Genomic DNA, 24,079 nt, shown 5'->3' on the forward strand with positions numbered 1-24,079 from the left:
GAGGGAACTGCCAGTGCAGAGACCTTGAGGTAGGGAGGAGCTTGGCCTTTTTGAGGAACTTACAGAAGAATAATTAGAGCCGAGGCACAGGGAGCAGGGCAAAGAGATGGCAGGGGGCAGTGTCAGAATGCACTGGGAAGCCGGTGAGGGGCCTTAAGGAGGGTGTGGCATGGTCTGGTTTGTGTAGATGCTCCCTAGAGAACAAGTGACTTAGTGACCAGCTCAGAGGCCAGTGAAACACTTCAGGCAAAAGATGATGGTGGGCTGGGCTAGGCGGCTGGCTGCAGAAAATGAAGCCAAGAGGACAGATTCTAAATATCTATTGGAAGTAGAAGAAAGTGCCTTGATGATGGGTTGGCTTGGAGTGGGGTGAGAGGAAGGGAGAGTCACGGGTGATGCAGGTTGCAACTTATGAGTTTGGGTGTCAGAGAAGGTTAACTTGAACATCGTGGTCTGTGATGCCTCCGGAGCATTCCAAGCAAACAGCTGAATGTTGTTATCTGGAGTTCAGAGGAGAGGTCTCAGCTAGAATTATAAAGCTGGGGGTTATCAACCTGCAATTTTAAATATCTGGGGGTAGGTTTGGGTATGGAAAAGAATGTTATAGTTACTGACTCAAGTTGCCCATTTAAAAACCTAGCTTTTCTTTTTTTTTTTTTTTTAAATGTCTGAAACATTTATATTAACATATTTCCTAGCTTTTCTTAAAGGCTTTAAGTTCAACTTACAAATCTTGTTATTCCATTATAAGTCTAGTAATTTTTCGTATGAAGATAAGGACAGTCACTTTCACTTGTTCTGATTACTATTAAATTAATTCTTAAGTTTAGTAGCTTCAGTCCTCAAACATTTAACAGACTTACAGCCTTAATTAATCAAATTTCCTTAGACATTTCAGACTACAATTACAAAATTAATATGCCTGATTTTCTCAAACACTTTAAATGTCCAATAGGGCAGACTTAACAAATCTAAAAAGCCAGATCTTTCTAAGCACTTAACCATACGTTGTAGATTAATTACCTAAAGTTATAAATGTAACAAGTCAGATTCTCTGGGCCATTTCAAGAATCTTAAATCCTACACAAAGCAGAACAAGACCACAGAACCTTCTCTCCTGTATTGATTCCTTCAATATCTGAATATTTATTTATATCTCCTCTCTGGAGTTACAGATTTACTCCCTCAGCAAGGGGATCAGAATTTTTTCCAAATATTACTATTTGGAACTAACCTATATAACAACATGGGAAAAGCTTATGAGAAAGCTTTCCTTGAAGAAAGACTATGAAATTGTATGTAAAGGATGGTTAAAAGCATGTGCCCCGCCCCCAAGAAAAAACATAGAGGCTGGGGGTAATTAGGAGAGAAACCGCAGTTATTTGAACAGGGAAAGGTTAATATAAAGATTTATTAATTGTAACAGGGGACTGTAGTAATGAGGCATTGCCCAGTAAGAAGCAAAGAGAACTCTAAAGAATACAGGAATAGCAGATGTAAGGAGCAGACAATACTCCTGGGGCTGAGATAGAGCACCCAGGAAAAAGGACCCCCTGCCCCTCCCCCACCAGAAGGGTAGTGCCAGGGGAAGCTGGTGCTGAAGAAACTATGTGTACTGCAGTAGCCTGGCGCTGGATGCAAATGCTATTTTGAAAAAAATATATGTGGGAAATGTAGGAGCTCTTATCCATACCAATCAGGTTTGAAAGCAACATCACACACTGCCTTGTACAGAGATACCCAGCTGTTTTCTGTGTTGATGTCTGAGCTCCCCTGCTAGAAGATATCCTCTTTTAAAGCAAGGATTATATTTCATCTTCCTCGTGTGGCCAAGCCTGAAGTGAGTATACATTATATGCTCAATAATTTATTTTTGAATATATGAACTCTGAGGGAAGAATCTTACTCAACTTGCCTTTTTTCCATTAATTTTTTATTCTATGTTTTCCTACTGTAAAGGCAAGAAATATTTATCGGGGAAAATGCAAAGGTAGAATAAAGGGAGAAAAATATCCATCATAATTACTGTTGGTACTTTGGTGTATTCCTTAGGCACAAATAGTTGTTTTTCTTTTTTCTTTTTTTAAAAACATAGATGTACACACATCATATCCCATATGCAATGTTATATCCTGTATTTTAAACTTAATGTAAATAAAGCACTTCTCCAACTCATCAACTCTTTGTTGAAGAGTCAGTGGTGAATTATTTTATTTAGAAAACGTTTACACTAATGTTATGAATGCAAATGACTGCAAAATATCTCATTCTGAAGATGTTAGGTTGTTGATCTAACCATTTCCCTTGTGAAACTTTTGGTTCTTTTAAAATTTTTCCTATTATAAATAATCCCATAATGAACATTGTTGTGTATAAAATATTCTCCGGTAGGCCGATTTCCTAAAATGGCTGACCCACATGTGAAATTACTAGGCTAGTGGGTACAAATACGTTTAAGGCCACTGAGGAAAACTGAAGATCATAGGACATCTGCTTCTAAACATGAAAACTGGTAGCTTCCCGATTTCAACAAGACACAAACCAGAAGCCTCTTCAATGCCACCTAGTACTACCAAAATAGGTACACGTGCTTAGCTAACGCTCCCAGTCCCCTCCACGCCCCTCCCCCTGAGAAAATGCTGCCCAGCCCTAAAAGACTGCATGACTGCCTGACCCTGGGCTAGTCCCTTCGGGCCTTTGGCCCTCATTTGTCCCCAGGCTACCCAGTGGAGAGGTGGCCTGACTAGGCGTGCCGAATTAGAGGATATTCCTACAGTCCTGGGTGTGTGTTTGACGTCCTGGGCGCCGAATCCCAAGCTCCGGGGCTCTACAGGGCGCGGTCACCTCGCGGGTAAACCCGGAGGCTTAAAGCATTAGAAGCTACAGTTTACAGAGCTCCAGGGAGGGCCCAAAGTACGACAAGCCCTTCTCCAAGCCGAGATTGGCCCAGCCTTTTCTACATCTCCTGCGCAGCGGCTCCTCTTCCCCGCGGTTCACCTAGACCACCCTCCAGACCTAATCCCGACTTCCGATTCTTCCCAGCGGAAGGGTCACCCAAGCCCCTTGGGTCCCCTTCCCTCTCTCCTTTTCTTTCCGCACCGACCAAGCCAGTCCCAGTCTCCACAGTGGGGGGGGGGGGTCTCCGCCACCCTAAGCTTCTGACCACCTTGCAAGACCCGCCATCAGACCCCATCACCTCTTCTGCACGTCTTTCCACGTTATCTGTGCCGATCGTCCCTCTGTCTTTCCCGCCACGACTGTCTTTCTATCCGATTTCTATCCCGCCGGTCTGCGGGTCCTCTGGCCCTGGTCCTTCCGTTTCACCCTGTCTGAACCTCTCATGACAGTTTCTCTGTCCCCTTTAGGTCCCCCCTCACATGCCCCTCCGCGTATCTCTCCCTCTGCGTCCCCGCCCACGTCTGCACTTCTGTCGCCCGAAAGTGATCCTCCGTACCCGGAGTCGGGGCCTGCGTCCAGACGGGACCCTGCTAACCATCCATTCCCGGGCCCGGAGAGTCTGCGGCCCGGTTCCCCTCCCTCACCCGGGGAACTCTTCCCTCTTCCACTTTCTCTACTTTGAACCCATCCCAGCAGAGTCCAGGAAGTAGCCAGGCGCCGGGGACTGGCGGCGATGACGCCCAATGGGACGCGCCAGCGGCGGCGGCGGCCCCGCCCAGAGTGCGAACGCGGCCAATGGACGCGCGGAGGCGGGACTTCCGCTGTCCCGCGGAGGGCGGGGGAGCGAACTGTTGTGGTGCGGAGCGTTGGGCGGGCGGCGGCCGGGCGGCCCAGGGGCTGCCGCGGGACTCGGGGCGCAGCCGAGCGGCTGCAGGGGTGGGGCGGGCCGGACGCGCCGCGGGGCCCGGACGCCACGGGTTCGAGGCCGGGCCCCGCGCGGGGAGGCCGCGCCACCCCGGGGGAGCTGCCCGGCGGCGAGTTTGCCCGGCAGCCGAAATAAGGCGGGAGCCGGCGGGGGCCCTCGGAACCCCCTGGCAACCCGGGCCTGGAGTCCTCGGGGAGCGGCTGCTTCCTGGGACGCCCTCCCAGACGTCCCCGCCGAAGGGTAACGGTTAAGGGCCCCCGGCAGAAGGCGCCTCCGGGTGACTCCCGGCGGGGCCCTGCGAGCCGCGGGAGCCGACCCCGGGGCCGCGAGCGGGGAGGAAGGGGCTTGGCGGAGACGCGGGGCCGGAGACCGAAGGAGCGGGAGCCCGGCGGAGCGGAGCCGGGCCTCCCGGGCGCGGGGCAGGGCAGCGCCTCGGCTGGAGACGGACTCTGGGACCCTCGAGTGCGGGGGCCTCGGCAACCTGCCCCGCGGGGAGCGCGGCCGCGGAGTGGCCTACGGGGGACCCTCCCTCAGAGGGGCCGGCCCGGGGCGGGGAGATGAACGGCTTTAGCACTGAGGAGGACAGCCGCGAAGGGCCCCCCGCCGCCCCCGCCGCCGCCCCGGGCTACGGCCAGAGCTGCTGCCTCATTGAGGACGGCGAGCGCTGCGTCCGGCCCGCGGGCAACGCCTCCTTCAGCAAGAGGGTCCAGAAGAGCATCTCGCAGAAGAAACTCAAGCTGGACATCGACAAGAGCGTGAGTCCGCCTCCGCCCCCGCCCCCCGGCTGGGCCCCCGCGCCGGGCAGCTCTCTGGCCGCTGCCCCAGGCTGCGGGCGGGACTCGGGGGCCCTCCCCGCCCTGGGCCTCGCCGCCCTTTATCTGCAAACTTGAGGAGTTGGGCTTGCAAAGGCCGCTCGGCGCTGGTGGGCTCTAACTAGGACTCTGCCCAAATCCGGGAGGTTAGCGGCGGGGGCTCCGAGGACCCTTCCTGCCTGGGAAGATTTGACACCAGTTTTTAGTTCGTTTTATTGGTGTAGACATGGGAGCAGGAAGAGGTGGGTTCATTTGGTTGGCCCACGGAGGAGCAGGTATTAGGGAGGAGGTGATGAAGGGACCCAGCTCTTCTCCAACTTCTCCCTCCTTCTCGGATCCGTGTTATTCCTTCAGAAAAAGAAAGGTGGCAGTTACGTCCCTGCCTGGGGCGGCCTCAGCTTCTGCAGAGGGTCACCGAGCTCGCTGCTCAGCAGGCAGCTGTGGGGACATGGGATTGTCAAGGATGTGGCAGAAATAAGACCAAGATCTGGTCTCGGGAGGTGGCTCTGGCAGTCGAAGTGACAGAAAGGAAGAAAATCCATTTTTATAGGGTTAACTTCTTTACAAATGCCTGGGAGGGTGGAGGTGGGTAATTTAAATTTGAATAGAAAACTTTTTCTGTGTGATTTTACCACTTCTAGTTAACTATTCTAAAGATGTGCCTATTGTCAACCAGTTAAGAACTGTTCAGTTTGACATTTGTTGCTGCAAGCCTTAAGTGGCTGCCTGGTGATTAGGAATTGGAAATAAGTTAGAGGGTTATTTAATATTCAGGTAGACCAGCTAGGAGATTAGGTGGTTAACATCCATTCTCTTTTAGGACCAAAATTTCTCCACTTTGGGGGGAAATCAGAGATCGCTTGTTAAACTGAAAGGGCACCCACTTTTCCATTTCTGATTTTACAACTGAAAATGAGGCCCAGAGATAGGAAGTGACGGTGCCAAAGTCACACAGCACCTAAGAGGCTGGTTAATTTCTTGAATCCGTTGTCTGATTTACTTCCAAGCCCCATGCATAAGCCTTGATTAAGTCTTTAATAAGTAAAAAAAAATCTTCCCTGCCCTTCCTTCTACGCTCTTCACTCTCACCCCCTTTTTTTTTAAGTTAACAATTATATTTGCAACTCTTGAATGGAAAGATGCTACTTTTAAGTGGTTGAGGGTGAGTTGATGGCTTTCTTAGTACAAATCTCTATCAATGAATGAATAAATGAATGAAAGGAATTCATCTAAGGAAACAACTGGCTAGACACTATCGTGGCCTGGATTAGGACATGTATGGAAGTGAAATGCTTAATTCTAAGACAGTAATGAATTCATCCTCATGGAAACACTGCCCACCTTCTGTTTAGGTTGTTGGGGGCCTTTACTTGAGCAGCTTATAATAATATTTTACAGTACTAAAAAAAAAGAAATTCCCAGTTCTTTTAAACCCACCATCTGAACAGTTGTGCTGCCGCAACTGGGGCTCCACTTTCCCGGTGACCCCACTGGAAAACCTGTGTTGGGCTCTGTTGACTGTTTGACACACGCTGTCTAGAAGAGAGGCAGCCTGAGCCTGGTACTAGAGTTCCCAAAAGGTAATGCTTCTGAAGGAGTAGGATTTCAAGGCAGAATCACTCACAGTTTGTTTGAAGGTGGTGTTGTGGAGTCATTACTTCTGAAAGGGATTCTATTTCATTCTCACAGGCTTGGGCAGGAATTCAGTTCTAAGTAACTGCTGTGTTACAAGAATTTTTAGCTGTTGCAGAAAGTGAAACAGGAAAAAAAACACTAGAGCCTTTTCTACCACTCTCCTTTCTCCACCCCCAACTCCCTAAAGGCCACTGGGCTCTGAAATTTCTGAAAACCAATATGTACTTGAAAACGGTTAAGGAGGAATAATGACTGTTTATCTTGTAAAAGGGTCTAGCAGAGAACCTTTTTAAATAATATAGCACCTTAAATCCTACTCAGGCAGTTTAACTTCTTTCATGTAGACATTGGCAGTGTTCTGTGATTTATTAAGATATAACATGCTTTCAAACATCCCTCCAATTGACATATATCTGCTTTTTTCTGGAGAAAAGTAGAAGTGGAGAATAGAGTAAGGAAAACATTGCAGAAGGAAAGGACGTGTGCCAGGGGTTAGAAGGTCTGGATGACCTTGGCCAGGTCATTTCTCCACTCTAGGTGGCTTTAGGTTATCCCTCTAGAAAATGAGATGGGAGCCAGTGGGGTTACACTGGTGATTGCTGAGTTGTCTTCCATCTAGGATTCCATTATTCTAGTGTCCTGACCTGAAATCTCCCAGCCACAGCTTTAGGAATCATGTCTTCTGCCTGTTCTTTTTCCAAGTCTGTCACTATGAATTTGAGGAACAGCTTAGTCTCTCAGACTTTACATGTGAAACTAGCTAACATGAGGGCCAGCTTCCTGTGAGGGATGTAGGGTATGCTGTGAGTGTGCTTTCTTCCCTCATAAAAGCACATCCAGTAGTCTATACATCAACTAGATGAGATTCTTTGAGACAGTGACAGGTGCTGTGTCCACAGGTCCTTTGACAGAGTTGAATCTGGCAAAGCTATTCCAATTTGTTGCCATATGTAAATGTGGCTTTTACTGGCCTAAGCTGCTTTTAGATGCAAGGGGATGGCTGTGTCGATGCAGCAGGATTTATTGATTACCTGCTGTCTGCAAGACACCCTCACAGTGTAAACTTAAAACTACTCATGACTCACTAATCCAACCACATGAAAGTGCTAATTCATCTGAATAAAAAACAGTTTTCATTATTTTCTCCGTGAAAAGGCCTGAATTAATTACGCTGGTTTCCTATCAGTTTACTTTTATCTTTAAGCATTTGAGGAATAAACTCAAATTCAGAAGTCTCTCAAGAACATTTGCGCAACATCTGGTTCAGTGTTAACAACCCCAAGTCATTTACACAGTCATCCTCCATTCAACCCTGCTAGTTATATTCTTAATAAGAACACGTTCTTCACATCCTAGCTGCTGTTGCCGCCTTCACTTACTATTATAATAAGCCTCCAGTCTGCATTAGAAAAGCAGCAGTTGTATCCAGCTTCTTTTTTTTTAAAGTTTCTTATTTATTTATTTATATATTTTGGGCTGCGTTGGGTCTTCGTTGCTGCGCGCGGGCTTTCTCTAGTTGCAGTGAGCAGGGACTACTCTGTTGCCGTGCGCGGACTTCTCATTATGGTGACTTCTCTTGTCGCGGAGCGTGGGCTCTAGGTGCGCGGGCTTCAGTTGTTGCAGCACGCAGGCTCAGTAGTTGCGGCACGGGGGCCCTAGAGCGTGTGGGCTCAGTAGTTGCTTCACATAGGCTCAGTAGTTGTGGCGCACGGGCTTAGTTGCTCCGTGGCATGTGGGATCTTCCCGGACCAGGGATCAAACCCGTGTCTCCTGTGTTGGCAGGCGGATTCTTAACCACTGCGCTACCAGGGAAGTCCCCCAGCTTCTTTTATGTGGTTCCACCTTGTGAGAATTTCTGCACCTCTTTCCACTTCTCTTTGTGGATTGGATGTGTGGTGATGCAAGAATTATAAATAGATACACAGAAACAGTTTTTCAGAGGGTTGTCATCGTACAGTAGTAAGTGTTGTCAATGTAAAAATAGGATGTCCTGTCTACCATTACCACAGTGCCTTCTTTCCTGCTCCTGGGGACCGTGCATTCCAGTGAGGTATAAGTTCCTAACTCCTACAGGTCTGAAAATGTCACGTCTCTCCCTGCTTCAAAAACCTTGGGGGACCCTGTCTTGTTTGAAGGAAAGTCTAAGCTGTTCTCATGCCCCTGACCCCCGAATTTCTCCTGATGCTCCTACACAGGCAGTCACCTCCATCTAAGTGACATGGTCTCCTCAGGGCCTCTTCACTCACGCCTTCCATCGGCCTCATTTGAAACCTAAGTCGTGGCTTTTCCCATCTGGAATGCTTCCTGACTACCTGCAAATCCTCCCTTCTGGTCAGGGACCTCCACTCTAGCTAGCTCAGCCACAGGGCCTTGCCCTTTGCTGTATCCATACCATTTGTTATATTTATCATTCAGGGGAGACTTGGTTTATAACGCACTGCCTGGTGTGATATTAGCGTTCTCTTTGAGGGGTTCTCATTGTGCAATTCAGTAGGAAACTTGTGGAAATGATGGCTTGCATCTTGTTCTTCCTTCGGTCTCTCCAATGCCTCGCAAGGGAGAAAAGGCCAATAATTTGACAGATACCTGTTGCTGTTTCCATGGAATTGGCAACTCTGACTTTAATTTGCTTCCCAACAGGTAAGACACCTGTATATTTGCGATTTCCACAAAAATTTCATCCAGAGTGTACGAAATAAAAGGAAGAGGAAGACAAGTGACGATGGTGGAGATTCTCCTGAGCATGACACTGACATTCCTGAGGTAAAGGTCCAAAACTTTACCTTAAGAAAGCTGGGAGAATGGATTCTAACCTGATCCTTACCTCTGGCCTGGTCTAAGAAGTAATTTTGGTCTCCTCTGTGTTGCTGTGGTGTATTTGAAAAGTGAATCATAGAATCATAGTAATATGGAATCTGAGAGCTGAAAGCTTAGAAATCAACTGGTCTGACTGTCCCACAACTTTACAGACAGGCACAGACACTCAGGGTCACACACACAGTTTGGGGGCCCCAGTCCGGTGCCCTCTCCAGTAGGCTGTGCTGACTTTCTTCAAAAAACCCCTGAGAAATACTTAAATACAACCACAGTGTCAAGTTTTTAAAAACTTTGTTTTTGCCTTTAAAGTTAGAGACTGAGTGTATATGGATTGGGGGAAGTAATTTCCCCTCTGTTTTCTGGTCTGCAAAATGAAGGTGTAAGTTGTCAGGTCACACCAGCTCTGGTTTTCTATCACTCTCTGATTCCTGGTCCAGGCTTGTTCCCAAAGATCTATTCCAAGGTCAGTTACACTGGCCCAGGGTTTCTCAACCCTGGCACTGTTGACGTTTGGGGCAGATAATTCTTTGTGGTGGGGCTGTCCTGTGCATCGTAGCATGTTCAGCAGCATACCTGGCTTCTACCCACTAGGTGCCAGGCACCCCCCCCCCCGACCCAGTGTCTCTAGACACTGCAGGTGTCCTCTGGGGGGCAGGATCATCCCCTGCTGAGAACCGTCACACTAGATGATGAGCCCTAGGCTTCTCAAACCAGAAGCCTGCCTTTCCTTCAAGGTGCCAATGTCTATTAAGCAAGGCTACGGGGAGGAATATCGAATTTTCTTTCCATCTAAATTGTTTTCACTTAAGACTCAGCAAAAGAAGAACCATTTATAATGTACACTGAATATTTGATGCATGAATATTTCATAAGGCAACCGCCTGTTAGCACTCAGAGTGAAAATGACTGTGTAGGAATAGAAAGAGTAGGCGGGCCTTTGTCTGCAGATGTGGAGGAAACCTTTGAAAATATGGCCCTTTCCCTCTGCCCCTTCCTGTGTCCCCTTTTCTAGCATTGGTTTACAGTATCTTTCTAATGCTTTTAGCATTTTTATTATTATTTTATGAAGAAATGGATGTATTCACTTTCTAAATGCTTTTCACCAAAAAAAAAAAAAAACGGTTTGAGGAATGTTTGAAAAGAATGAAGGACTTTGGTCCCTCATATTGATCATTCATTTTGTTTTTAAGTGCTCTCCACCTGCCTGAAGCAAGAACATCTCTTTTAGAGGCAGGTAAAGGCAGCCCAACTTTCTGGGCCTTCAATATTTCATGACTGTGCAGCTTTCCTCTCTTCCTTTGTTAGAAAAAAAAGGGAGGGTCCTTTCCCCTCTGTTACCCAGTCATCTGCAGAGACCCTGACCCTAACCTGCTGATTTGTACATTTGCTACAGTAGCTTTGAGCTTTCTCTGGAAGGCTGTTAAGGATCCTAATACCCGAAGGCTGAGCCTAGGGGAGAACTATTTGAGAATACCAGTACTTCCCACTGTCCTCTGTCATGCCCCTCTATCTACTCTGTGCCGAGCTCTGGCCTGTCTTCCTCCAGGATGTCTGTCTGCTTTTACCTTTGCTCTCCATGCCTGCTACCCCCTCTAGCATCAGCGCCCCTGCAGAGCTCAACTTCACTATCTCATTTCTGGACCATTGCTGCAGCATCTCCCTCTGCTGTCCCTCTACCCCCCAGTCAGTCTTTCCACAAACCACCACAGATCCATCTTCCTAGAACAGCGCCCTCCCACCTAGGTTCTCTCCTTCTGCTTGTCAAGACACGCTACCACCCAGTCTCACCTTTTAAACCCATCATGAGAGCCTCTGACCCCCAGCCCATATGTCCTCTCATGGCTTTCCGAGCCCATGGCCTTCTCTCTCATTCCCTCCTCTAGTTCTGTTCCTCACTGTCTCTCTAAACCCTGCCTCTCCTTAGCGGAAGCTTCACAACCTCCATCAGCCTTCTGGGACCACCTCTCCCCCGCCAGGACTCTGCCTCCACTGTTGTTTCTGTCCTTCCAGCCAGTTATTAGTCCTTGGCGGACCATTTCTAAGACTTCTTTGTAGTCTCTCCATCCCCACCCCTATCTAGTGTAGTGCTAGGCACACAGTGGGCTCTCGGTGAGTCGTGGCTGGTCAGGTGATGGATAATGTGTTTCTCCTCTTCTCTCTAGGTTGATCTGTTCCAGCTGCAGGTGAACACTCTCCGACGTTATAAACGGCACTACAAATTGCAGACCAGACCAGGCTTCAATAAGGCCCAGTTAGCAGAAGTAGGTAGACAAAATTGCGCTCTAAAGAGGGAGAGCCAGCATTGTGCTTCTGATGGTGACCTTGATTCTCCGTGTGTGTCTATACATAATCCCTTCCATACCTCTGGAAGCAACTTCCTCTTCCCTCTTTTGCACAATTTAGAATCCCCCAGCTTTAGACCTAGAAAGGCCTGATTTCCATAAAAGAAAGCAGGGCACAGAGAAAAGAAAGGACTTGCTTAAAATCATACAGCAAGTTGGTAGCTTGGAATCTCAAGACTCCTGATTCTAAGTCCTGAGTGTTCTTTTGTTTGTTCATTTGTTTGAATCTTGTTTTGCAGGATTCTTTCTAGATATGTTCCATTCTGCACATGAGGTGTGTCTGATTAATCATCCCCAAACCTTTACTCATGTTCTGTAGGAGCTATTTTTCTTTCTTTGGTTTTTTTCCTTGATTTCTTCTACTCTGATGTTGGTAATGGAAGTATTTATTATAATGAATGGAGCCTAAGAACGTTTTCTCCTGCCCTGAGTCCCTAACACAGTTCCGGGCATGGGATGGGGATGCGGGTGCTCCACTGGCCATTATTTTAATATACTGACAGCCTGCCTTGATACTTCTGTCCTGTTGGCATTTGTGTGGGTACCCTCTCATCCTTCTTTTCTAAATGTGTTTTTCTGTCTATTGTAGAAAACTTGGGAAATGATGAAAAATGCAGTACTACTGTTCAGAGACAACCGCTCTGTAGTTTTCGTTCTCTGACTCCCTTTTTATCTGTCCCAGCTCCCTCGGTCCATCCAGAGATTTCCTTATGGGGTCACATCCCTGTTGGTTTTCGGTCTTCCCTTTAGTGCTTTCTTGCCAATCCATCATTTTTCCTTAAACCTCTCCTTCACCAGCGTCCAGATAAACCATAGAAGCACACAAGCCTTTCCTACTTCAAGATAACATTACCCACTTGCTAGTGTCCACCCCTGGTGGGAGGGGTGGGATGATACGGGGCAAGAGGAGACCTGCATTCTCAGGACTTGGAAATAAAGTATCGGGAAAACATAGTAAATGATGAATTTTTCTTCAAATCTCATGTCTTTCAAGAGGCAGTTATGTACTATTTAGATGGTTTTTTGGGTGAGACACTTATATCTGTTCAGTTGGCTACTTAGGACACTTTTCTGCCCAGTTCCTGGGCCTGAGAGGTTATGGTAGCAGCTGGTCAGCCATTGCAGTCCCAGTCTCTTGCTCCATGAGGATGACCTTGAGACTACGCCATGATGGACAGTTGGCTGCCACTGAAACAGAACTGCACCTTAGTAGTGTTGTGGAATAAAGTGTTGCTTTTGGGAGCCTGGAAACCAAATCACCTAAACCTGGGAAAAAAGGGCATTCTGTATTCTGTAGCACTGCAGGAAGTTCTGCAGTAATCATAACCCTTTCCATAGCTCTGGGAGCAACTTGCTGTTCCCTCTTTTGCACAGCTTAGAATTTGTGGCCCTGATGGTTCACGTGGTTTAATGGGCTCTGTTTTTCCTCCCCATGTAGACTGTCAGCCGACACTTCAGGAACATACCCGTGAATGAAAAGGAGACGCTCGCTTACTTCATCTACATGGTGAAGAGTAACAAGAGTAGACTGGACCAGAAATCAGAGGGCGGCAAGCAGCTTGAGTGATGATGAAGCACATCTTCAAGAAAGGAAGTATAATGCTTAATGCACAGGTGATATCTGCTACATTTAAGCCCATAAAGACTGTTAAATTTTATTGTAAATAAAAAAGTTTGAATGTTGAATACTGTAAATCTTTTCGGTCAGGAGGATTATATTCTCATGATTCAGCATGTTTATACACAGACCTTCTTTTAAGGCAACTACTGGACTAAAAAAAAACAAGATCGGAAAAAGAATGAAAGAAAAACAATGTATTGCCACATTCAGCAAAGCATTGAGTCAGTTCTACTGGAAATGTGGGATGACAGATATTTTGGTAGTCACCTTGTAATTCCACGCTGCCACATGTGTGGTGTAGCCCTGGACCAGCAGCGAGGTATGGCTCTCCGGGGAGGTACATGAGCAGACCCGTCTGCTGGGGACATAGCCGCCCCTCTTTGTTGCAGGCTTTGTCACTTATCAGCAAATCTGTTTGACACGGTCCCTCGCCATCCCTGTGCTTTGCACACAGTAGGCACTCAGTCAGGATTTGCTGGTTAATCCAGCTGTCACTAACAGTGCCAGCCTTGTGCTTCCCACCTCTAGGTATTGAGACCTCTGCCGTTTCTGTTGCTCACCACTTAACTTCCGGAGTGTGAGGAAATCCTGATGCACCAACAGGATATTTCAGGTCAGAGGAGAACTTCAGGGCAATCTCATGTGCCACGCTGTGTCTGTGGAGGTTCCAGAAACACTGAGGCAGAGCCCCTCCCGGGAGCCGCGGCTCTTTGTTCACCCCTCCATGCCTCATGCTTCAGGGTCAAGTTATGTATTGTGACTTCAGCCATTCTCCTGCCCCAGAAATGCTTTGACAAATGAAGATATTTAGTGGTTTGGGGCTCATGTTCTCAGAAGTACTAATCCTTAATTCACAACCACAAGAAAGCTGCCAAGGACCATGTGGTTCCTGCTCCAAAGTCCAGCTCTGGGATAGAAAGTCTGACCAGCTTTGACCTCCTTGGGGGTCAGCAACAAATCATGGGTTTGAGCAACACAGGTCAGTGCCATCCGATGTTCATTTTTGTGAGCAATTTGCCTCTCTTTTAGAGGGGACGATTGCTAAAGTTTTTTAAGTATTAACAATTACCTGATCTTTTTTTATGTTCAAAAACTCAGATTCCTCTATCTAATTATATCAGAGCCAAAGTATCCTTTGAAAACAAAGCTTTATATCCAAAAGTATGCTTTTGCAAAATTTTCTAGTCAGTGTGTTGGGGGGCAGAGGGTGTGGACAGGGAGTGGGAAGAAAAGAGAAGAAAGGACTTGAATTCTAATTTCTGACCATCTTGACATATATTGTGGTCAAAGGTATCCCTTTCTTACTCAGTTTGCATTCTGAGTTCTTTCTTAAGCCTTAAAAAATAAAAGCAGCAGTGGACAGCCTGGCCTGGCGGAGCATTTTAGTGACTCACAGACGGCTTAATCTGAGCATCCACGCAGAGAAGTCAGAACAACCCCACCCCCCGGCCCCCAAGCAGTGTGGTGGAGTGGCCAAAGGTCTCAGTTCCGTGGAGCATGCATTCCGTGGACGGGGACAGGGCCACCACTCTCACTAAATAAAACGACGTGTGTTCGCTGCAGCCAAGGTTTCACCAGTGTTCACGATGCATGTCTAGCAGATTGCAGCCTTTTAAAATATGTATAAATGAATGTACATAGAGCATACTCTAGACTATGAGGGGATCTTATTTTCATACACCTGACCGTGGATGGCACGTCAGGGTACTCTCTGCGTGTTTTTAGTTGTGCAGATGCAATAGGTATTTAGAGAGTGTCTCGCTACTCACAGCTGAAGGCTGTTGATGTGTGAGCATCAAGAAGGCTCTAAAGTATGTGGCTTATGTAGGTTTTTTCCTGAGAAGCTGAGTTAGAAAGGCTTTGAAGGCGTCAAACACCAAACCCCCTTTGTCAAGGGGAGTGTTTTTTCATCAGGCTGGAGTCTGGGGACAGGTGGGGTTAAGGCATTGGTAACCTGCTCTCTGGAAATGTCCACATCTTATTGAGAAAAAAAGCGTATCTTTCTGATGTTTGAACCAGAATTGTGGATGTGTAGGTCTTGTCACTGTTTTTTCAATAGCAGATCTGTGTTCCCAGTTGAGAGACAGCAGTACGCTTCTATACAAGAAGCTGTGGTGTTAGGCTCCGTCTGTTCAAATGTGTCTGTAAGAGTGCTTTCATTCCCACGTGAAGCCTGGGGAAACTTTTCCCTCTCAGCCAGATGCTGTGCGCGCTCGAGTCCCAAGCCGTCTTTCCTCTAAGGAGAGGTCCTTTGGAAAGTGGAGGTTATGGGTGTCTTTTCAACCGTTGAAATGTCAGGTGAGAGAGAAGACAGAGCTCTCTGAACTTATATTTTCCTTGTGTGCAGAAATCTATTCTTTCATCAGACCACTAAGCCACTTGCCTTAGCCTCTTCTGCAGTCTCCCATGGCTTGATCTGGGGCAGGAGACTTCTGCCTGTCAGAGGTGGCCGACCCTCCAAAGCAACCGGATCTGGCTTCGGGGAGCAGTGGGGCTTGGGGAAAGCAGCCCTCATCGTGGCTGCCTGCTTTTTATACCACCTATCAAGGACTCGTGTGTCTCTCCACCTGTAATGTTGCAACATTGCCTTCTCTCCTCTTGGTGCTTCTGGGCAAAACTGGAATGTGCAATCCAGAACTGGCACTGTCTTAAAGAGCACAGCTCCTGCCTCAGTTTCCAGCCTGCTGTGATTCTTTCATATGCCCTGACGGGTGTCACATGGAATTGTCAACATCTTGCCATTTGTGTTGCTTCATTTTAAGGTTTTTAAAAAACAAACGGACAAACTTCTTATTTCAACGAACAAACCCTTAGGTTGGCAACATCATGTGAAAAAAATCATAGCTGAATCCCTTGAAAGATTGCAACCAAAGGATTCAAGACCGCTGGTGTAAAAGGAAGAGGAATTTCATTTATGTGATACAGCCGCCAAGTTGTTAGATGTTCCTGTTACAGCTAAATAGTCACAGCTAGTCTTCCAGAGAGCAGATATTAATAATTGTTTGCAGCTGGAATGTTGCGTCTAACCTTGGCATTTCAGGTGTTTATTTTGTGGGAACTTTTTTGTTTAATATCCTGGAGGGCACCTGACTGGTAGAAAGGAGAAAGTAGGAGAGGGAAGTTACTCAGGGGCCCGACCATGGATCCCAGAGTCGTTGCTGCACAGAAATCATCTGAAGGCTCTCAGTCATTACCGTGACAAGATCCAGAAGTTGGGAAAGGACCTTTAAGTCATCCAGTCCAGTCTCCCCATAGGTGCTGGCATTCTGCCTACAACCGTCCCACCAAGATTTGAGCAGTCTGGGCTTAAACACCTCTGAGGACAGAGAACTCACTACCTCCTGTGGAAGGCTGTTCTATCTTTGTAAACCTCTGGCTTTTCTATGTTCTCTGGAATTTCCATCTTAGTCTCTGCCTAATGGGGGCCAAGTTAGTTGGCCAAGGACCTAATTGCTGCACTGTCCCAGGGCATAGTGTTTGTCTCTGGGGAAGGAGCAGCTAGCATATAGACACTTTGGTGTCCTGGCTGTCCTTCCCCCCTGAGTATTAGTTCCTTATTGGAGATGTTGAGGAAACCCCAACGTCATCCTGCTGGGATGAGGTATAACATCATTATACTCCCTTGATCTTGCTAAAGCTGATGGAGGAGGTCAGGGTAGGAGAGAGTGCTATCAGGCTGCTAAAAAAAATACCTTAAGACAGAGGAGGCCTTAGTTTTGTGCTTGCCTCACAAACACTGATGCTCATATCACTTAGGAAAAGTTTTAGCTAGAAGATTTTAAAATACGGTCATTGCTCTGTCTGAAGTTGAAAGGTTATAGGGCCCCTGAGGGCGTGTACCTTAAGATTCCTGCAGGTACGTCACACATGTTTTTATGGAGAAAACAAAGCTTAGAAACTTGGGAGAACCACATGTCTCAGTATCAGAGAAGTGCCATATTTTCAAGCTGGGAAGTCCTTTGAGGTTGCCATTGCCCAGTCATTGATTTTTAGAGATGGGGAAACTGAGATTTGAAAAGACTTGCCCGAGTGCTGTGGCATCATCTGGACCAGCCTTCTGTCCTCCTGACGCTTCTGGCGCTCGTTCACTTTCCAACTTGCAGCATAGCTGTAACCCAGTCTGCAGTGAGCTGCCCTCAGAACCTTGAGACCTTGCCACTGAGCAGAGGTTCCCAAGGCCAGCCTGGCTCTCAGGGAACCAACCTGTAGAACTCAAGGTTGTGAGACAGGGCTGGGAAGGCAGTCAGTTGAGTTTTGCAAAATGAATAGGAGGGGAGAACAGAAGGAGCCTATAATTTAAGACCAAGGTTCCAAAGTCCTGGCGGGAAATGTGGTGGTGTCCTAGACTCTAAATTCTCACTAAATACACTTGCCTTTCAGGTGGGTCACTCAGGTGACCCTGACTTGAACAGACACAGCTCTGTGGCCCTGCCGTTTGCAGCCCCCATCCCTGTTAGCGAGAGAGGCAGTTGAACTGAAGGACAGGTGAGCTCAAGATCATGCCCTGGGAAGCATGGTGCTTTAGGGATGCCTTTGTATTCCTTTCACTTTACTACAGACTGTTTTCAAGTTTATGGTTAGGAAGGGTAAAGTTGATCCCATTTTTTAAGGTGGAATCCAGCCGGGGGCAAGGTGGGACCTTTTCTTAGAGTAGGAATGTCTACAATCAGTCATTTCATCTAGCTTGCATCTTCAAACACAAACCCTTCAGTGGCTTTCACTTAATGAACACATCTTTGCCAATGACAGAGGCTTGTACAGGATCCCTGTTTTCACATGTCTATTATCTGTTATTCCCGTCAGAATGTTTTGGGGGTGCGGGTTGGTTTGGGTTTTTTTTCCATTTTGTAACTGCCTTATCGAAAAGCAAGTGCCCTTCCATTCCAGGCTTCCTCATATTGTACATGTTTCCTGCCAAACTGGGGGGATCATTTGTATTTTAATTTTGTAATCTATGGCTCTGTACTGTTGAAAGGCTCTCAATTCTGTGGGGTCTCCTTAGTATGTATGTGACTTTTCATGTTGCAGTATCACACAGATGGGATGGCCCGACTTTCGCTCTTAATAAACGATCTGAATGAGAAACAAGAGACACACTCTGTTGTTCCCTTTGAATGTCCATATGGAGCTCAGATGCTTTCACTTGCACATTCGGCCCCTGGCTGTGTAGGACAGTGGCTGGCGACAGCAATCTTTCCTCCACTCGCCCTTCCACTCCCAGTGCGCACCATGTGAGTTCAGGTCACAGAAGTGTGACCCTGCCCTCCCACGCACTCCTGTGCAAAGAGATTGGCTGTGGTTGGATGGCCCGAGTCGAGCCTGAGTGCTTCGTAGCATAGCAGGTACCCTGGCCCCAGAGCTTCACTCTGGTCTTCAGTTATCCACCTATAAAAGTTCTAAGTAAACTGGATGGATGGTTGCAAATTAAAATGCCTGTTGGGGGCCGGGGGGCGGGGGAGCTGTGAACTGGAAAATCCAGGTCCCTTCTAAGGGCAGCCACCGCTGAGCTCCACCCTGTTGTTGCCACGTGGGAATGCCAGCCCTGCGTGGCCAGTTCTCACGAGTTCTCAAGAGGAACTGGAAATACAGACCTTTATATAAATATCTCAGTGTTTAACTGTCTCAAAAACTTATATTTAGCAATGTATGAACCGGCATTTCTTCACCTACAGTAGAGCCTTGGTATTTAAAGTTGGTCCACCATCTGAACGCTTGTTAGACCTGCAGAATCTCTGCCCTGCCTCGCCCGCCAGCCGGCTACTAAGTCAGAGGCCCCAGCAAGTCGCCTGCTCACGCTGGGCTATCTGACTGAGCTGATCGGTGGAGGCCCCGGAGGCCTCTGGGATGAAGCCCCTTGGCCAGCCAAGCCTCAGACACAGGTCTTTCATTTCAGATTTGTCACTAGTGTCACTTTACCACATCTCTGTCCTCAGCAGCATGAAAGGGGGAAAATGCAGTAAATATTTCTGTTCATATTAGCTGACTAGTAGTACTGCATGCTAGCTCTGAAATTTTAAACAGAAATTTACAAAGTACGGTTCTTCCCCTCAGTACCCTCACCCTCTCCCATTCCGCTCCCATGCAAATAATGTGGAGGTTGACTTTTCAGGAGGCATTTTAGGGGGCGAGGAGAGTGGGGAGTCTTGGCTGTCACTGGGAGCCCACAGGGTCAGTGACGGTTTGTTGCCGCAGGATGTCTGAGTCATCTTCCTCTAGAAAGCAAAGGAAGGTCTAGTCTTCATACCATGTTGCCTCTTGGTCTGAGGTAGAGCGTGAGTAGTTCCTTTCACTCCTCTGTCTGCTGCCCTGCCCTTTCTTTCATATGTAACTGATGAGGGTTGCCTCGAGCCCCTCACACACCGAACCTAGGAGAGGTGCTTCGTTGCCAAGCTTCCCCCAAACTGGCCGGCTCCTGCTGGAGTCGACCTCCTTTGAGGATCCACAGATATTGGTTGTGATGGAAGGAGGAACCCAAATCTTACTGTACCATTAGGACAGAAGTTCCACTAGGAACCGGACATCCTTTTTTCAAAATAGACCTTGAGAATATTGAATATCAGATCCGCTGAGGTCCAGCCTCTTTGAAAGATAGCACTTGCCACCTCCCTCCCCCATCAGAATCCCCTATGAACTCTGTTACAATGCCAATTCCTGGGCCCCATCCCGGATTCTCAGTATGCAAAGCTCAGGGGCTGAATTCCAGGAATATGAATTTTTAAAATTTCCCCAAATAAGACTTAAGCTCATTACAGTTGAGAAGTACTAAACTGGTCCAGAGGTTTCCCAATCCAGCGGCTTCAACCTGATCAGGAATACTGGTTAGAAATCCCCAGTAAGACCTACTTAATGAGAATCTCCACAAGGGCGGCCCAGGGTAAATTCTCCTGGGGAATTTGCACATCTAGGTTTAGATGGCACCGAGTCCAACTGCCTTAGGCCCAGGAAGGGAAAGGAGCTACGTTCAACCTCAAGCAGCTCAGAAAGGTCAGAGCCTGAGCAAATACAGTGACATGCACAGCCACAAAGACACTTTTAAGATGGATCATTGGAACAGATGATCTTCCATCTGGAAAAAAAAAAAAACAGAATGAAAATAATCCACAGTTCCCACCACAGTGCCTGGCATATAGGAGGAAACAACAAATGTGTGGAATTGAATCTTCCATTTACTTAACAGTTTTTTAGTTTGTGGGGATCTTCCACATCCCGATATAGTAACAGCCATCAAGGGCAGTGTGCGTGCCACACAACCTGTCACTAGTTTTACATACATTGATCCATCATCATATCAAGCAGGAGCTGTTATTAACTCAGGTTTATGGAGGTGCAAAAGCACGCTCGGAGAGGTTGAGGAACCGCCCAAGTAACAGTGGGAGCTGGAGGCACTCCTGGGAGCGAGTCCAACGGTCATCCGACCCTAGGGACACTTGTCAACTCCACCATCAAAGAACTCAGGAGCACCGCACTTTGAAGCAGTGCAGCCGCAACAGTTCCCCTTGCCCTGATCAACTGGATTCACTAAACTTCAATGAGGGATTCCTCGAAGTCACTAAGACTCTAGTTAAGAAGTTTAATAACGTTTAATGGAGGTTAACAAGGTACATCCAACTTTCCAGCCAGGTTTTAATTTACCAGAGCTGAACAGAGATTAACAAGCCCAGGAGGTGTAAAGGCACCTGCATGATTTAATGGGGTTAATGAAACTGTCAGAGGTTGGCCGAGAGGGACAGAACTGGAGCATGCCTCTGTTAACGAGTCAATCTGGTTGAGGTCAACAACCATTTATGAAAGAGCGGAAGCCTGCCCCGGTTCGCCCTGGGCACCACAGGGGTAGCAAGGAAAAGAAGGCCACAACCAACATGCCAACCATGGTCCGTCCTGGTTGGTGGGATTTGGAATGTTACTTTCTTCTTTGTGCTTTCTTGGTGTTGTCTAAATTGTTTATAATGAGCATGAATCATTTTCACCAAAACTGTAAAATAGCAAAGCAGTTTTTTTAAAGTACTCTCAAAGCATTTACTCTCCACTTGCATAGTTTGTTACATATTTCTAAAACCTGTAGAAAACAGTAAGCGAAGTAAAAACAACAACGATAATAGTCTTAAGTTAAGGAAGCACTTAACCGTTATAAAGGGCTATCACCTGTTACTTCCATGGGTTTTTGTCACACACTACAAAATAGGAATGTACAAAGTCACTGGTCAGCGGGGAAAGCAAATCCTCCTCTTCTGCCTCCCAGACTGGTGCAGTTTTTTCACTGAGCACTTACTATGTGACAGGTCCAACAATAAGCACTTTACTAGAAGTACTATTATTCTCTCTATTTGATAGATAAGGAAACAGAAGTTTAGAAGGGTGAAATGGCTTTTCCAAGGTCACCAGAGAGTGGTGGGTGGGGAGGAGTCAAACACAGGTCTATCTGACCCCAGAGTCCACTGTGTCCTGCTGCCTACTGATTGGATAAGCTAGCATCTCATGGGAGCATTGTTTAGACCAGTGAAGAACTGTCAAATATGTCAAATAATAGGTGACTGGTTTTAAAAGTATTATACTTATGTCAAAATTGTAAAATATTTAATGACATAAAAGGATGTTCCTATCAGTTTAGAAATACCAGATATGTATATATACATATGCATATTATATGAATATATGTATGCGTGTGGATATGCATATTTATATATCGTATGTATACCCTTGGCCCTCCATATCCACAAGTTCCAAATCGAGGATACAAAGGGCCAACTGTACCATGCCATTTTATATAAGGGACCTGAGCATCCATGGATTTTGGTATCTGTAGGGATCCTGGAACAATTCCCCTGTGGATACAGAGGGACGACTGTACACGCTGTATGTGTGTATATCTATATATGTGTGTGTGTGTATATATGTATATGTATACATACATGTGTATATACACACACATTCCTGAATCTGTGACTATGGGTGTATCTGTAGGTATATCAAAACATCTATCTACTAACTCCATGTATAGCCATAATATGTCTGTATCCATATTATTCAGAGTAAGGGGGAAATGGTCAGGAAGGAAAGGGCTTTCTGAAAATCAAGGGAGCTTCCTGGAAGAAGAGGCTCCTAAGCAGGCCCTTGAGGGAAATGGAAGGTTTGACAGGAGACAAGGGTGAGGGGAAGTCCAGTCCAGAGCAGAAAGCCCCACATGCCGGAGTGAGGAGTTTGTACTTTGGAGTCACCAAATCTGCTATCATTAAAAACCAAACCAAACAACAGAATGTGGTCAAGAAGATGTTTGAGTGTCTGCCGTGAGCCAGGTACCTGGGGGAATCTGGAAATGGACTCTGCCCTCCAGGAGCTGGGAATTTCAGTGGAGTTCATACCCAGACAGGGATGGAAGGCAGTCCTTCCACTGCTGAAATCCTAGGGTCCATGAGGAAGCCTTGGAGCCCCTGAGTTCTGATGAAGGAGCCAAGCATAATGAGCTCTGCCGTCTTGGAGAAGCCAGTGAGGCTTAGCAAATGTAATGAGCTTAATTAAGCTGGGGCAGCTAATGAGACTTCCTGCATGGCCACCAGCAAGGTTGGACTCGGCTAAGTGAGCAGAGGGAGGACACCTGTGCCCAGCCAGACCCCTCTGAGCAACCTGCTCAGGAGACAGGGGATGTGCAAGAGTGGCCGAGCCCCAAGGAGCAGTGCAGTCCGAGGAGCAGGGGTCAGACCCAGCCATGTCAACAAGCAACCGCCTGGAGTGAAATCATCTGATGAAGCTCAGCGCCGCCCAAAGAATGAGGACTGAGAGACCTCAGCCTTACTGGGGTTTAGCTCAGCTAGGTGAAGTTGAACTTGACTGAGCCAGTTTAAACAGTCCAAGGAGGCCCTGACATTTTCAATGATAAGGATGTTTTCTTTGTGGTTGCTAATGTCATCTTTAAATGCATACTATTCATGTTTCTATCTAGGAATATTTCCAAAGCTGAACATGAAAAGTGGTCAGGATGACATACCTGCAGCAATGGTAGCTTTTATTTGTTAAACACCTACTAGGTGCTGGACACTGGGCTAGAATACTTATGTGCACGGTTGTAATCCTCACACAAACCTGCAGAGAAGCTGTTATCATCCCTAGTTTTCAGATGGGGTAACTGAGGCTCAGAAAAGTTAAAATAGCTTACCTAGGGCCTTATAATGAGCCAGAATTTGAACCCATGTCAGTCTGACCCCTCCATTGCATCATGCACCCTCTACCACAGAAGGAAGTAGAATATTGGCAGTGTGGGGGAGATGGAAGAGTAGTAAAAGCAGTTAGAAAAACTCAGGATCTCAGCAGTCTCGGGTATTTAGGGGGAAACAGCCCTCTGCATTCCATTAGCCCAAAGCAATAGTGACAGAAGGATTCTGAGTTACCAAGAGAAGATTATGTTTTGTTCAGTAGCTCCTATCCAAAGAAAGAGAAAGGAAAAAAAATACATACATATATGATGCATTTTAGACTTTACATAGTAGGGAAACACAGACCCCTGCCCCAAGGCACCTTTAGGGGATCTTGGATTGCAAACCCCTAATGTCCCTCGGGAGTTAGCCTCATGCCCAGGACTCCTGGCTCTGTGAACTTTCTGGGTCCCCTCTCTGCTCCCGTCAACTGCCAACGGAAGCTAGAAAAAGTGTGCCCTGGAACTCTGGGGTCACTGCATAGGGGAGAGAATCTTGGCTGATTCTCTACATTGAACTCAGAGGAGGGAGAATGACCACCAGGTGGCGCCCTCCCCTTAGTCAGTGCCAACCCCAGGCCACCTAGGAAGGAAGGCTCAGGGCTATTTTCTGTCCCCGTCACAAGCTGCTGTGTTTGGTGAATGCCTTGATTCATACCACTGGAAAAATCTGGACAGTCAAAGCAGAAAGGGACTTAGATCTCTGGTCCCAACCCCTCATTTTACAGATGACAACAAGGTCCAGTGGGAGCCAGGAAGTGCCCAAAGTCACAGAGCAGGCTGAACCCCCTTCTCTTGACCGGTGGGCCTAGTGCTTTTTCCACCACACAACTGTTCTCACAC

The 24,079-nt window shown here is 47.1% G+C and overlaps 1 protein-coding gene across 1 annotated transcript; it reads left to right on the plus strand.

Annotated features, from left to right (window-relative positions):
* The first annotated feature begins 3,753 nt into the window (after positions 1-3,753).
* SAP30L (SAP30 like) lies at positions 3,754-18,140 on the plus strand. The gene is made up of 4 exons (XM_036848023.1): positions 3,754-4,578; positions 8,911-9,033; positions 11,250-11,348; positions 12,868-18,140. The coding sequence occupies exons 1-4, from the start codon at positions 4,381-4,383 to the stop codon at positions 12,994-12,996; spliced, it is 549 nt and encodes a 182-aa protein (XP_036703918.1). The 5' UTR covers positions 3,754-4,380; the 3' UTR covers positions 12,997-18,140.
* Positions 18,141-24,079: the final 5,939 nt, after the last annotated feature.

Source organism: Balaenoptera musculus, chromosome 3 (assembly GCF_009873245.2).
Source record: "Balaenoptera musculus isolate JJ_BM4_2016_0621 chromosome 3, mBalMus1.pri.v3, whole genome shotgun sequence".
Lineage (NCBI taxonomy): Eukaryota > Metazoa > Chordata > Mammalia > Artiodactyla > Balaenopteridae > Balaenoptera > Balaenoptera musculus.